Raw genomic sequence first — 13,025 nt, 5'->3', positions numbered from 1 at the left:
GTAAGTTCAAAAGGTTCAGAATGGGTGAAATGATTACAGTTTATAATGTGCCATACCTGCTTGGCACCTCATTCATCACATAGCCCACTGGCACTGGTCCAGGTTGGTCACATGACCTGGATAATGTGCCTTGTACTCCGCCGTGGTTTCATGCATAAATTCATTTCAGCTGGGTATTGCAGTCCATCTGTGTTGGTCATTTAGTTACCCATTTAATCTCCACCACACACACATCCATCGGCAGCATCAGATGGCACTTCAGCAGGGGAGGAAAATGCAATGAGCCAATAACCTGTGCGTGTGCACGCATGATTGTCACAAGATGGTTACCCTGTACATCTCCGTCTCACAAGGCCAGGATAGTAGTCAATAATTTAGCCGACTGGAGTGCAAGCTGCTGGGTGACGCGCGTGCACACACTCTCTCTCACTCTCTCACTCACTCACTCACTCACTCACTCACTCACTCACTCACTCACTCACTCTCACTCACTCACTCACTCACTCACTCACAGTAGGAGGCAAAGCACTGATTAAGGTCTCAGTCTCTGAGAAACTCTAGGATATCTATCTCATTCTCCAGGGAGAGAGAGACACACACACACACACACGCACACGCACACACACGCACACGCACACGCACACGCACACACACTTTATAGCCACAAAACCATGTCTTTCAGCCCTGTGGTTGGAGCGCGGTGACAGTTCTCATAATGCCCCATCAGGTTCACCATTAGTCTGCCATTGTCACGGTGATGCACGCGCTGCAATGCGGCCCCACTGGACAAACAAAGAGGCCGTGTGGGTGTTTGCCTCACAATGGACCCCATACTGACCCGACGTGCGCTGCTTAGAGACCCACTGCGTGTCTGTGTACTAGGCCTTATTGTTCAAGAGGAAAAGTAATTTAATTGGCTCTCGTTCAGCTTTTTGTACCGACGTGCATTTTTTCACGTGGCGCGGCATCTTCTATAGAATTGGAATCGGAAAGAGTAGTTTGCACATGCAAGGGATTTGTTTTGGTCATTTGGTGCAACATTAACTCATTCAGCGCCGGAGCTTAATCCACGAGATGGCGCTAGTACGCCACCGCTGTAAGTCAATGGGGGTACTGCGAGATTTGCGAGTGCTTAAAATATATCTTAAATTATAGCTATGGGTCTAATACACCCGTCGATTATCAGTGAGTTGCTTCCAGTCAACATGTACAAAACGGATTGTTTTTTCATCTGTACATTTCCGTTTTATACAGTTTTGAATATGAGTATAGTTTGGGTGCTTCTGAGTAATTCCAGAGAAAGACGCTATAATAGTGTTTTAGTGGAATACACTAAACACGTAATTTTTCGCCTGATTATCGAATCTTCCTGAAATCAACTCTAGATCATCATTATTATCCTTCCTCGTGCAAGCATGCAATGTGGTTTAGACCGGCGCGCCCCCCCTCCCCTGCTGCCACCAACGGCACACAGCCACACAGACAGCGTCGATCGGGGTAGAAATAAATATCAGATCAACGATCAAATTTATATATAGAGTTCTTACCTTGTATCTGATGTAATGCAAAAGAAATAACCCAATTATCTGATCGCCATTCCAAATACTGCTCTTGGAGGTCCATACCACATTACCGACCGTTTCACAATGACGGGCGGGCGGGGTTACTGTTCCAAAGCATCATTGTATCTGCCTAGCTCGCCTGAGTATTTAAACCACGTCCGCACGGCTTGGATCGTCCCAGAAAAGAAACGACACCATTCCCAGTGGAGTACAATACCCGCTGGAAGGCGTAGGCGGCTGTATTTGCCCTTTTGCGAGCTCAGACCCATTCCCAACGATAACATCAGGCTGGATGGATGAAAATGAATGGATATTGCTAATAAAAGAAATAACGATTAAAACCCGACTATACTCGTGATTGGCGCTCAAGCGATGGCGAGTTAACCCGACTATCATCGTGACTGGCGCTGAATGAGTTAACAGACGATTATGGTAGAATAAAATAAAAGGTTGAATAAAATAAAATGGAATATAAAAAAAGTTGAATATAATAATAAATTAAAAGCGAGCAGCCTTCTGGGTTGCTGTCTACAGTATACGTCGTTTCAGAAGAAGAAGAAGAAGCTTCTATCCCCAGGCCATCAGGCTGCTAAACGAACAATGAACACTACACAACAACAACCATCAAACGCACATAGCACACACATCCACACGCACACACTCACTTTAAACAAACACACTGTAGCACCCACTCCACACACTTTATAGCACACACCCACTTTAAACAAACACACTGTAGCACCCACTCCCCACACTTTATATTTATTGATGAAGGATTGCACTACAACTCGTACACCTTACTGTAAATTGTACCTAAATTGTACCTCATCCCATTTCTGCTTTGCACTATATAGTACTGTACATTAGTACACTGCATAGTATTGTATATTATATGGTAACTCAGTTACGTCTATTCTGCATCGAACATTGTACATATGTCTATACTGAACACTGTGACCTCATTTTCTACTTCTAAATTCAAGTTTCTTTAGTTTCTTTAATAGTTGTCATACAGAAGTACTGAATACCTCCATACAAAATGCTTCTCACTGTTACGCTCCAGAGACTGTGCTAGACAAGATAGTATCAAACATAGTATACATGTAATTTAGAAGAAGAAAAAGAGGTCACAGTGTTCGGTATAGACTATAGACATATGTACAATGTTCTGAGTTACCATATAATATACAATACTATGCAGTGTACTAATGTACAGTACTATCTAGTGCAAAGCAGAAATGGGATGAGGTACAACCTAGGTACAATCCACAGCAAGGTGTACGAGCTGCAGTGCAATCCTTCATCAACAAATATAAAGTGTGGGGAGTGGGTGCTACAGTGTGTTTGTTTAAAGTGGGTGTGTGCTATAAAGTGTGTGGAGTGGGTGCTACAGTGTGTTTGTTTAAATTACATGCTATACTATGTTATTTGATACTATCTTGTCTAGCACAGTCTCTGGAGCGTAACAGTAAGAAGCATTTTGTATGAAAGTATTCTGTACTTCTGTATGACAACTATTAAAGAAACCTGAAACAAACCCATTCCACAGCTCGTGGAATGCAAACCATAGCCAAACGTGCTGTCTGTAGTTGGGTAAACATGGAGAGTAAAGTCAACATGCTGTGGGATGGGCCAGTAGGACTGCAGCATGTCAACCTGAGGTCCTGCCGTCATCAAGTATCTGTCAAGTGTTGCAGACAGATGTTGGTGGCAGATGACGGCACACAGTCCACTGCAGATGTTTAATCACTGTTTGTTTTGTCTGCTGCTCTCCCTCTGTGATTTATTCTCAACAACACAAGGCTAATATTGCCAGTGATACCTGCTATATCGGAGCCTAACACTGTGTTTATTCAGTTGCAGTACAATATTCACTGTATTTTATATATATTAGTGCTGTCAATCGATAAAAATATTTAACTCGATTAATCGCATGATTGTCCATAGTTAACTCGCGATTAATAGAAAATTAATCGCATTTTTTTATTATTTTTTATCTACCTTAAACGGATCTTTTTCAAGTTCCAAGTTTTAATACTCTTATCAACATGCGAGTCAACAAATGCTTGCTTTATGCAGCCATTTAACACAAAAGGATGACCCTCATGCATTGCAAATTTGCATCAAATTCAAAACAGAGTGATGCACAAAATAACTTAACACTATGATCGCCGTGGACGAGTTTAGACGTCATTCCTAGCCATGCTCATTCTGCCGAAGACGCCGTAACTCGTCTTTGATGTCAATATTTCAAAAATCTGTAATCGAAATCATATTTCCTTTCCGGAGCCCTGAGACACACTGCAAAGCGCCACTCAACTCTCTAGCGGTTCAAGAGCGCCATCTGGTGGCCGATCGGCATATCGCCAAGCGGAAATGAGCCTTTGAACTGGTAGTGCTCATCCATATGTGGTCCGGGCACTCGCTATCATTAGAGAGACTCTGTCTTGACACAGTGAACATCGATCAGTGCAAATAACTCGAAAAAACAACATGATTTGGACGTATATATTATTATACAACCTGGAAATGGATCGGGCATTTCTCCATCCCATAATAGAAAAAATTCTGTTCCACGCTCATCTGCCAGCGGCGCGAGGAAGCCACGGTAAGATTCAGCGTTATATTCTAACGTGTTCCATATAAACTGCTATGATGAACATATGACCCACTCTGGATGAATCATCTAACGCTGCCCACGGAATTATAAACGATCCCCCGCCCATCCGGTCATCATCAGATCATATGTAGTAACTCCTAGAAGCACATCCAGTTGAAATTTTTTATCTCACACAGATTCCTACCAAACTGTATTTGATCATCAATATAATGCATTTAGGGCTATAAATCACGTTCTGAAGAAAGCTGCAGAAAACGATAAAAACATACTTATACTTTAGACCATATTTTAGTATGAATATGTGAATGAAAAAGTTTAACGTTTCTACACCCTGAACAATACATATAGGACATTGAATGGGCCATAATAATGGCAATTTAGCAATAGAATTTAAAAAGTTATAGCCCTGCAAAGAAGGGGAACTTCTCCATAGACAAATAGAGATGGCGAGGGATGGTAAATTATGAATTTAACCCATGGCGATCAAAGTGTTAAAAGAAAATAATAATTTAAAACAATGAATAAAGTGTGCATGAAATAATAGGGTAAAGAAAATGTTAGGAACTTGTTACATTCACCCACACAAGGGCTGAGTAATCACACCCCCCCCCCTCTCTCTCACACACACTCTCCCAGCTCTCTTTCTCTCTTGCCCCTTCCTCATCTCTCTCACCCCCCTCTCTCTCTATATCTCTCACTCACACACACACACACACACACACACACACACACACACACACAACACACACACACACACACACACACACACACTTCAGAAACAAACATAGTATCAATGAGAGCATCAATAATACACCTGAGTGAAGTCTAGTAAAAAAAAAAAGTAAAAATAAAATAAAATAAATTAATTAATTTCTTAAAAGTTAATCGTGAGTTAAATTCTTTTTTGCCGTTAATATAATCGGGCGATATATTATTATTATTATTTTTTTTTTAAGATGCGAAGCACCCCATAGACCAGCAATGTGGCTAACTCGTTCACTCATTTACTTATTCACGCTGAGGCACACTGCCCCTAGTGGCGGCTCGTATGCCTTGCACTTTGCCTGGGACCAATTCAACACTTTGCATCGGACACAGATTTCCGACTCTGACGTCGGACTCTGATTCCAAGTATTGGATCTGTAACTAAGCCACCCTTCACACCAGGAGTCTAATGAGGAGGCAGCGGAGGAGTAATCATATAAATATTATATATATAGACAACAATACAACATGTATATATTTCTTCATCACTGTTCTCCCCACCAGATCGAGGAATCTTAATGAGGAGACCGAATAACATGCATCATATACCCTGTTCCCTACAAACCATTCTAAACCCACATTGTATATTGCATCCCGGTGTTAACACCACTGTTGCATCACTCCCCCCCCCCCACCAGATAAAGGAGTGTAACGAGGAGGAGCGGGGGAGGGGCTTCCTGGTGTCCTGCCTGGTCGATCACCGTGGCAACATCACAGAGTACCAGTGTCACCAGTACGTCACCAAGATGACCAGCATCGTCTTCAGCGACTTCCGCCTCATCTGTGGCTTCATGGACAAGTGCAAAGAAGACATCAACACCCTGCACTGTGGCAGCATCAACATCGGAGAGAAGGTGGGTCGAGGGGTCAGGACCGCGTCTATTCGAATCCTCCTAACGCATGTATGCTTCCGCGTTCGCGTTTTGCGAATCTGATTGGCCACTGCCGTTTCTGGTGCGATCTGATTGGCCACTGACGTTTCTGGTCATGTGACATGTGCGCCCAATCGCGTGACGCGCCCATTTCCGCCTCGACCAGCAGCAAACTACCTAACGCCTAGTTCTATCACTGGTTAGCTTAGGCGACTCTTTCGAAGTTGGTTATGGTTAGAGTTTGGAATCAGGGCTGGCGTTCTATCGCCATGCTCTAAGACAAACTCTAACCTTAACCAACTTCGAAAGAGTGCCTAAGCTTAACCGGCCGAAAGAACTTGCCGTCACACGATTGGCGCGACCAGAAACGTCAAGCACATTGACTGCCACGCTGTTTTCCCATCTTTGTACTAGCGCTGCCAGCGCTGTAAAATATAGGGATTTTCACTGTGTTACAGTGTTTGCAGGGCTATATCTATATTATAGCTATGGAGACAATACTATGGCTCATTTGACATTAACAATCCATCGTTCAACATGTGAAAAATAATGAATGTATAGATTTTTCATGTATACTTTCGCGTGTTATACCGTGGTGAATATTGTAAAGTTTCAGAGTGATCCTGGCTAATTCCTGAAAACGGCGCTATGGAGCAATACGTGAATTTAGCTAAAAGCGTTGGCGTTGCTCGCCTGTACACGCTACTACTTCCAATTCAAAGGTATATAATAGGTATTATGTTTCATGAATGCATGACAGGGAGGGGGCGGGGGGGGGGGGGGGGGGGGGGGGGGGGGTCGTTTTTTGATGCTTTGATCGTCCGGGTAACGGCATTCGTTTTGAATAATTGAAGCGATTCACTTGGCTTGGTCTAAATTCTGCGCCCGGACCATATACGATGTAACCGGGTGTGAAATAAGGTTTCAAAGGGTGGGCGATACTGCCACCTAGCAGGATGCGGCCGGTATTGCGCTTTTGGGATTTCAGAATGATTTCCTATGGTAACACCGAGGTCCGTGAACCTGTAATTAATTAAAAAAAATCTAATAAAAGAAAAAAACGCCAAAACCCGAGAAATCTCGGGTCTGGCATTCAACGCATGGCGAGTTAACTCGAGAAATCTGGCAGTCAATGTGTTAACAACAGTAGACTATTCTAAAATGATTTTGGTCAGTCATGCACATCCCTAATTCATATGCAGTGGAAGGCTCGGGTAGTGGGGGTGATGATCTTGGCTCTGTATGCAAGCGTGGGTTTATCTGGTTATGTGCATGAGCAGCTGTGTTTACATGTATGTGTTTGTATGCATGTAATTGCTTGTCATTGTTTTCCTTATTGTGTTTGTTTTATGAATACATTTCACAAATATGCTTTGCTTTCTGTTGTCATTGAGCGACGGGTATTGAACAGAAAACTGTTTTTCTGGACACGTTGAGAGGCCGCCCTCGGTGCCTCTGGCTCCATTGTTTTCATTAGAGAGAGAGAGAAAATGGAGATGGATTCATTGTGTCATCAGACAGATGGATGAACTGAGTGACTCAGTCCCCAGCTGACTGGCTTTGATGAGAGAGAGAGAGAGAGAGAGAGAGAGAGATCTTGTCTCCCTCCGCATTTGTCCATCTCTCTTACCCACTCCCTTTTTCACTCTTCTTTTCTCTCTCTCTCCTCCCTCCACCCTCCAGGACATCCATTCTCAGGGCGAGGTCATTGCCTGTCTGGAGAAAGCCCTGGTGAGGGAGGCGGAGCAGCAGGAGCAGGCTCACCCAATCAGGGAGGAGTGTAAGAAGTCGATCATGCGCGTGGCGGAGCTGTCGTCGGACGACTTCCACCTGGACCGGTACCTCTACTTCGCCTGCCGTGACGACCGCGAGCGCTTCTGCGAACACGTACGTTGATATTATCAATATGACATCATGTTCCAGATATCATATTCGGGGTTTCTCTTATCCCAGGCCAACATAAATGGGATATGGCATTTACACATGCGCCAGCTCCTGGAATAAACGAGTATCCCCAATAATATCGGAATTGTATGGTTTCATGTAAACGCAACCATTGTCTGTCATGCCTCTCCCTTCCTCTCCTTCCCTCCCTCCCTGTTTCCTCTCCTTCCCCTCTCCCTACTTCATAATTCCATCATTTGTCAGAGGGATCAGTCCGGAACCCTGTGACGATGTTTTGGCCCCAAAAGCCACCTGGGCCCAAGCATGCAAGAAGACACACACGCACACACACACACACACGCACACACACAGAAATTGAATCATAGTTTCTCGGGTTGAATAAAAATTGGCTTTGTCATTTTTGTCTAATCTTAAGTCATAGGCAAAGTGACTGATTTCTCTCTCTCTCTCTCTCTCTCTTCTCTCTCTCTCTCTCTCTCTCTCTCTCTCTCTCTCTCTCTCTCTCTCTCTCTCTCTCTCTCTCATCCTCCTGATTGAACGCAAGGCTCCTTTTGGCACTGATTATCATTGTTGTATACTGATAAAAAAAACTGATTGACTGCACATAGAAATCTGTGGAGAATTGGTAACATCTTGCCTGTCTCTCTCTCTCTCTCTCTCTCTCTCTCTCTCTCTCTCTCTCTCTCTCTCTCTCTCTCTCCCCCCCCCCCCCCCAGACCCAAGCAGGAGAGGGCAAAGTCTACAAGTGTCTCTTCAACCACAAGTTCGAGGAGGCCATGTCTGAGAAGGTATGGCAGAACCACAGAAGAACAGGAAGTTGTGTGTCATGATATCCTAGATATTCAATCAATCAACCACCATTTTTTTTTATCCACTTTTTCTCCCATTTTTTTCTATATTTTCTCCCATCCCAATTTCGTATCATCCAATTAAACCCTCCCCTGTCACGGACGCTGTTTCTTGCCTCCCACAAGCCGGCTGCAATGTGGACTAAGTCATACATAGCACAAGTCCCCTCCGGTACTTGAGGTAACAGCAGTCGCATCTTTTCACCTGCGCAGCTCGATCTCTCAGTGGCGAGGAGTAACGCGTGGGAGGCTCACGCTGCCCCCGACACTTCCTGATTCTACTGCGCAGGCGCACCAACCGACATGTAGGAGTCGCTGTCCACAACGCCCGATCCCCACCCATCAGTTTCCCACCCCCTAATACGGCCAATGTGTATTAGTACGGACGACCAGCTAAACTGAAAGCAAATGTGGAGCGCTGGGCTCGAACTGACGAGCCCAGCGTCTCCAGCATTTCGTGGCGAGCGCCTTGCCCACTACGCCACGTAGCCGCCCAATCAACCACCATTTTATACAAAATGTATTTCAATCAGGAGATACTATGTTTACAATTAAACACAATTAGACCTTTATTTCAATGTATTATTATAAAGTTTTGATGATTACTCATTCACGGGGTACGAGGAACCACATGAATAGCTATATGAGCAGAATACCCCCCACTGGGCAGCCGGGTAGCGCAGCGGACTAAGCGTCTGTCTACCACCGCAGAGACAGTGGGAATCCAGCTGCGGTGCCTCCGGCTTGGTCGACCGTCCATACTGACACAATTGGCAGTGTCAGCGGGTGGGAAAGCCGGTGGGGTGGGTCCTGGTCGTTGTAAACAGCGACTCCTACAGGTCGGTCGGGGCGCCTGCACAGCGAGGGAAGGATCTGGGAGAGGTAGTGTGACCTTCCACACGTTACACTCCCCCAGTGAGAGTCCGCGCTGCCAGGTGAAAAGAAGCGGTGGGCTGGGTACACATGTGATAGTCTCTGCCCTCCCAGACTGACGGTAGGGGGTAGAGTGCGCAACGACCAGGAAGGGGATTGGGAATTGGCATAACGACTAACATTGGGATGGGAGAAAAACGGAAAAAGGAGGGGGGGGGAAAGATAATAAAAAAAATAAAATACCTCCCACTAGCGGAGCTGGTGATGGATGTGGCGGGAGTGTGAACATGCAGCAACACAGAGGTCAAGCAGGAAATGTCTATAAAGACCAGCAGTTTACTCCATGTCCTCCTCCTTCAGTGTCGTGACGCCCTCACCACCCGTCAGAAGCTGATCGCTCAGGACTACAAGGTGAGCTACAGCCTGGCCAAGGCCTGCAAGGCCGACCTGAGGAAGTACCGCTGTAACCTGGACAACAACCTGCCGCGCGCCCGCGAGGCTCGCCTCTCCTACCTGCTGCTCTGCCTCGAGTCCGCCGTGCACAGGGGTGGGTGCTCGTGTCTGTTTGTGTGTGTACTGTTTGTGCTGATGTTCTGTCTGTGCGTGTGTGAATATTTGTTTGTGTGTGTGCATGTATATTTATTTGTGTCTGTATATTTGTGTGTGTGTAGGAGCCTGCTCTGGCTGATAGAATGACTGTTTTGTGTGGCGTGCGTTTGCTGCAATAAAGCCTACAATAGACGTACAATCGCTACAATTGCCTGTTCCGCTCGTGGCCCTGGATCTCCCAGAAGAGAACAGAGATTAGCGATTCAGTCAAATGAGAAAACCTGGCAGCCCGAAACGGCCCAGAAAGCCGCAGCACATTGATACGGAGCGGCTAAATGAGTTTGTGTGACTTTGCTGTGACAGAATCAGCCATGTTCAAACCTTGTGTTTGTTGCAAACGGCATGGCTAGCGGTAAAAGTCGGTTTGCTATTTCAGGAAGCTGATTGAAGCGCATGTCATTCTGCACCACTGCTTGTTAGCTCAAGGTTTTCTGGGGCACGTCGATAGACCGAGCATCACCGAGCTTGTCATTCAGCCCTTTTATATAAATGGAATGATTTCATCTCTCAGAAATGAATAATTCCCAAATAAATAAATAAATAAATTAATAAATAAATAATCCCTACTTTACCCCCCAAACTCATGAGCACCTTGTATTGTTGTATTGATATCCTCATGCTCTCCAATGCCCTCCTTTTTGCATCGGATCCAATGAATAATTGTATAATTAAATTGTAGCACTCTATCCACGCAAAGATTATAAAGTTTCGTCATTTAACATTACAGTAACAAATTATACTTGTTTAAAAACAATTACAATGGCGGCCGTCTGGTAATCGGAAGGTTCCTGGTTAGATTCCTGCTTCTCCCGGGCAGCATGCTGAAGTGTCCTCGAGCAAGACACTTAACCCCTAACTTCCCGATGAGCAGGTTGGCACCTCGCATGGTTGCCTCCGCCGTGTGAGGAACAAACTAAATTGTAAAGCACTTTGAATAAATGCACCATTTACCATTTTACGATGGAAAATATCAATATACTGTGTGAAGATAAGATTGGAGGCACTAAATCTTGTGATACTGACAGAAAATTCAGTCCGTCACACCAGCACGGCCAGTGGAAATGGTGTGTGTGTGTACGGTATGTATGTGTGTGTGGGGCTGTGTGTTGCTCATGCTGCATGTGCCTATGTGATTGGTTATTTGTATGCACCTTTTCCTCTAATTGAACAATATGCTTGGAGGCCATCAGGACCTCCATCAAGGCCGCCATCAGGGCCGCTGTCAGGGGATTGTCGGGGCCCAGCAGGGCCCTCTAATGGTCCGTAAATGTATGATTTAGAGGTGCTGAGGGGAGCCCCCGGGCACAGGCATTACACTGGAGGCCATAATCTGTGTGTGTGTCTCAGGCCGTACAGTGAGTGGCGAGTGCCAGGGGGAGATGCTGGACTACAGGCGGATGCTGATGGAGGACTTCTCCCTGAGCCCAGAGATTGTGCTGCACTGCAGAGGAGAGATCGAGTCCCACTGCTCCGGCCTCCACCGCAAGGGACGCACCCTGCACTGTCTCATGAGGGTGGGGAGAGGGGACAAGGGGAACAACGTGGACAGCCTCTGCCAGAGTGCGGTGAGGTCACTCACTCACTCACTCACTCACTCACTCACTCACTCACTCACTCACTCACTCACTCACTCACTCACTCACTCACTCACTCACTCACTCACTCACTCACTCACTCACTCACTCACTCACTCAATAAATCACTCACTCACTCACTCACTCACTCAATAAATCACTCTCATTCACTCACTCACTGACTCATTCAATCACTCAGGGGCGAATTCACAAAGGGATTGCATGGCTTTTTCTGACGCTATGCCTGTGCAAATAGCCCCAAAACAAACGTTGCTATTCACAAAGCACTCGCAAAGGGTGAAATACCGTGCTAGCTGTGTTGCCATCATCATTGCGTCTATGAGCGTCCGTGCTATTTGCGGGTATTTAAATGTAGTTATATGGGCGGAAAATTTGCCCCTTTTTATGCAAATGAGCCTCATTGCAAAAACACTCCAAGTTCAAGTTCAAGTTCAAGTTCTTTAATAGTTGTCATACAGAAGTACAGAATACTTTCATACAAAATGCTTCTTACTGTTACGCTCCAGAGACTGTGCTAGACAAGATAGTATCAAATAACATAATAACATAATATAGCATGAATTTAGAAGAAGAAAATGAGGTCACAGTGTTCGGTATAGACATATGTACAATGTTCTGAGTTACCATATAATATACAATACACAATACTATGCAGTGTACTAATGTACAGTACTATCTAGTGCAAAGCAGAAATGGGATGAGGTACAATTTTAGGTACAATTTACAGTAAGGTGTACGAGTTGTAGTGCAATCCTTCATCCATAAATATAAAGTGTGGGGAGTGGGTGCTACAGTGTGTTTGTTTAAAGTGGGTGTGTGCTATAAAGTGTGTGGAGTGGGTGCTACAGTGTGTTTGTTTAAAGTGAGTGTGTGCGTGTGGATGTGTGTGCTATGTGCGTTTGGTGGTTGTTGTTGTGTAGTGTTCATTCATTGTTCGTTTAGCAGCCTGATGGCCTGGGGATAGAAGCTACTTCTGAGTCTTTCTGTGCTCGCCTTGAGACTCCGGTATCGCTTGCCTGACCGCAGCAGTTCAAAGAGGCAGTTGTTCGGGTTCACAAAGATGGGTGCTAATTGCCACACGCAGTTAAAGTGAAGTTATTTACGTCTTCAGAGAGTTGGTGGTAACTAAGCACATTTATAAGGGGTGTCATGGTCAGCGTCTCCGGTGATCCGGTGGGTTAGGTAATAATCACAATAAAGACAATAGAACCCACACACTCATGCTCCAGAATAAACTTTTGAAATGTGTTCCATTTGAAAAACGTTTTTGCGCTAGTATATAATTTGCGCAATATCTTGAGTGAATAGGTCCTTAAGTGGCCGTCGGTCCACCACGCATGCAAGCGTGCACACGTTTGTCACTTTGCCCTCGTCTG

General features: G+C 45.2%; 1 protein-coding gene across 2 annotated transcripts in view; it reads left to right on the top strand.

Moving 5' to 3' along the window:
• The window catches only part of glg1b (golgi glycoprotein 1b), a gene marked incomplete at its 5' end in the record, with an annotated part of 178,631 nt that overhangs the window by 118,081 nt on the left and 47,525 nt on the right, over positions 1-13,025 (top strand). For both annotated transcript variants that reach the window (XM_084337370.1, XM_084337369.1), the window contains 5 exons: positions 5,586-5,801; positions 7,503-7,706; positions 8,441-8,512; positions 9,806-9,992; positions 11,402-11,619. In XM_084337370.1, the coding sequence (XP_084193496.1) occupies positions 5,586-5,801; positions 7,503-7,706; positions 8,441-8,512; positions 9,806-9,992; positions 11,402-11,619 (897 nt within the window). The remainder of the gene's footprint in view (positions 1-5,585; positions 5,802-7,502; positions 7,707-8,440; positions 8,513-9,805; positions 9,993-11,401; positions 11,620-13,025) is intronic.

Source organism: Notolepis coatsorum (assembly GCF_963971535.1).
Source record: "Notolepis coatsorum genome assembly, chromosome: 20".
Classification (NCBI taxonomy): Eukaryota; Metazoa; Chordata; class Actinopteri; order Aulopiformes; family Paralepididae; genus Notolepis; species Notolepis coatsorum.
This window is presented reverse-complemented; position numbering and strand designations above follow the sequence as displayed.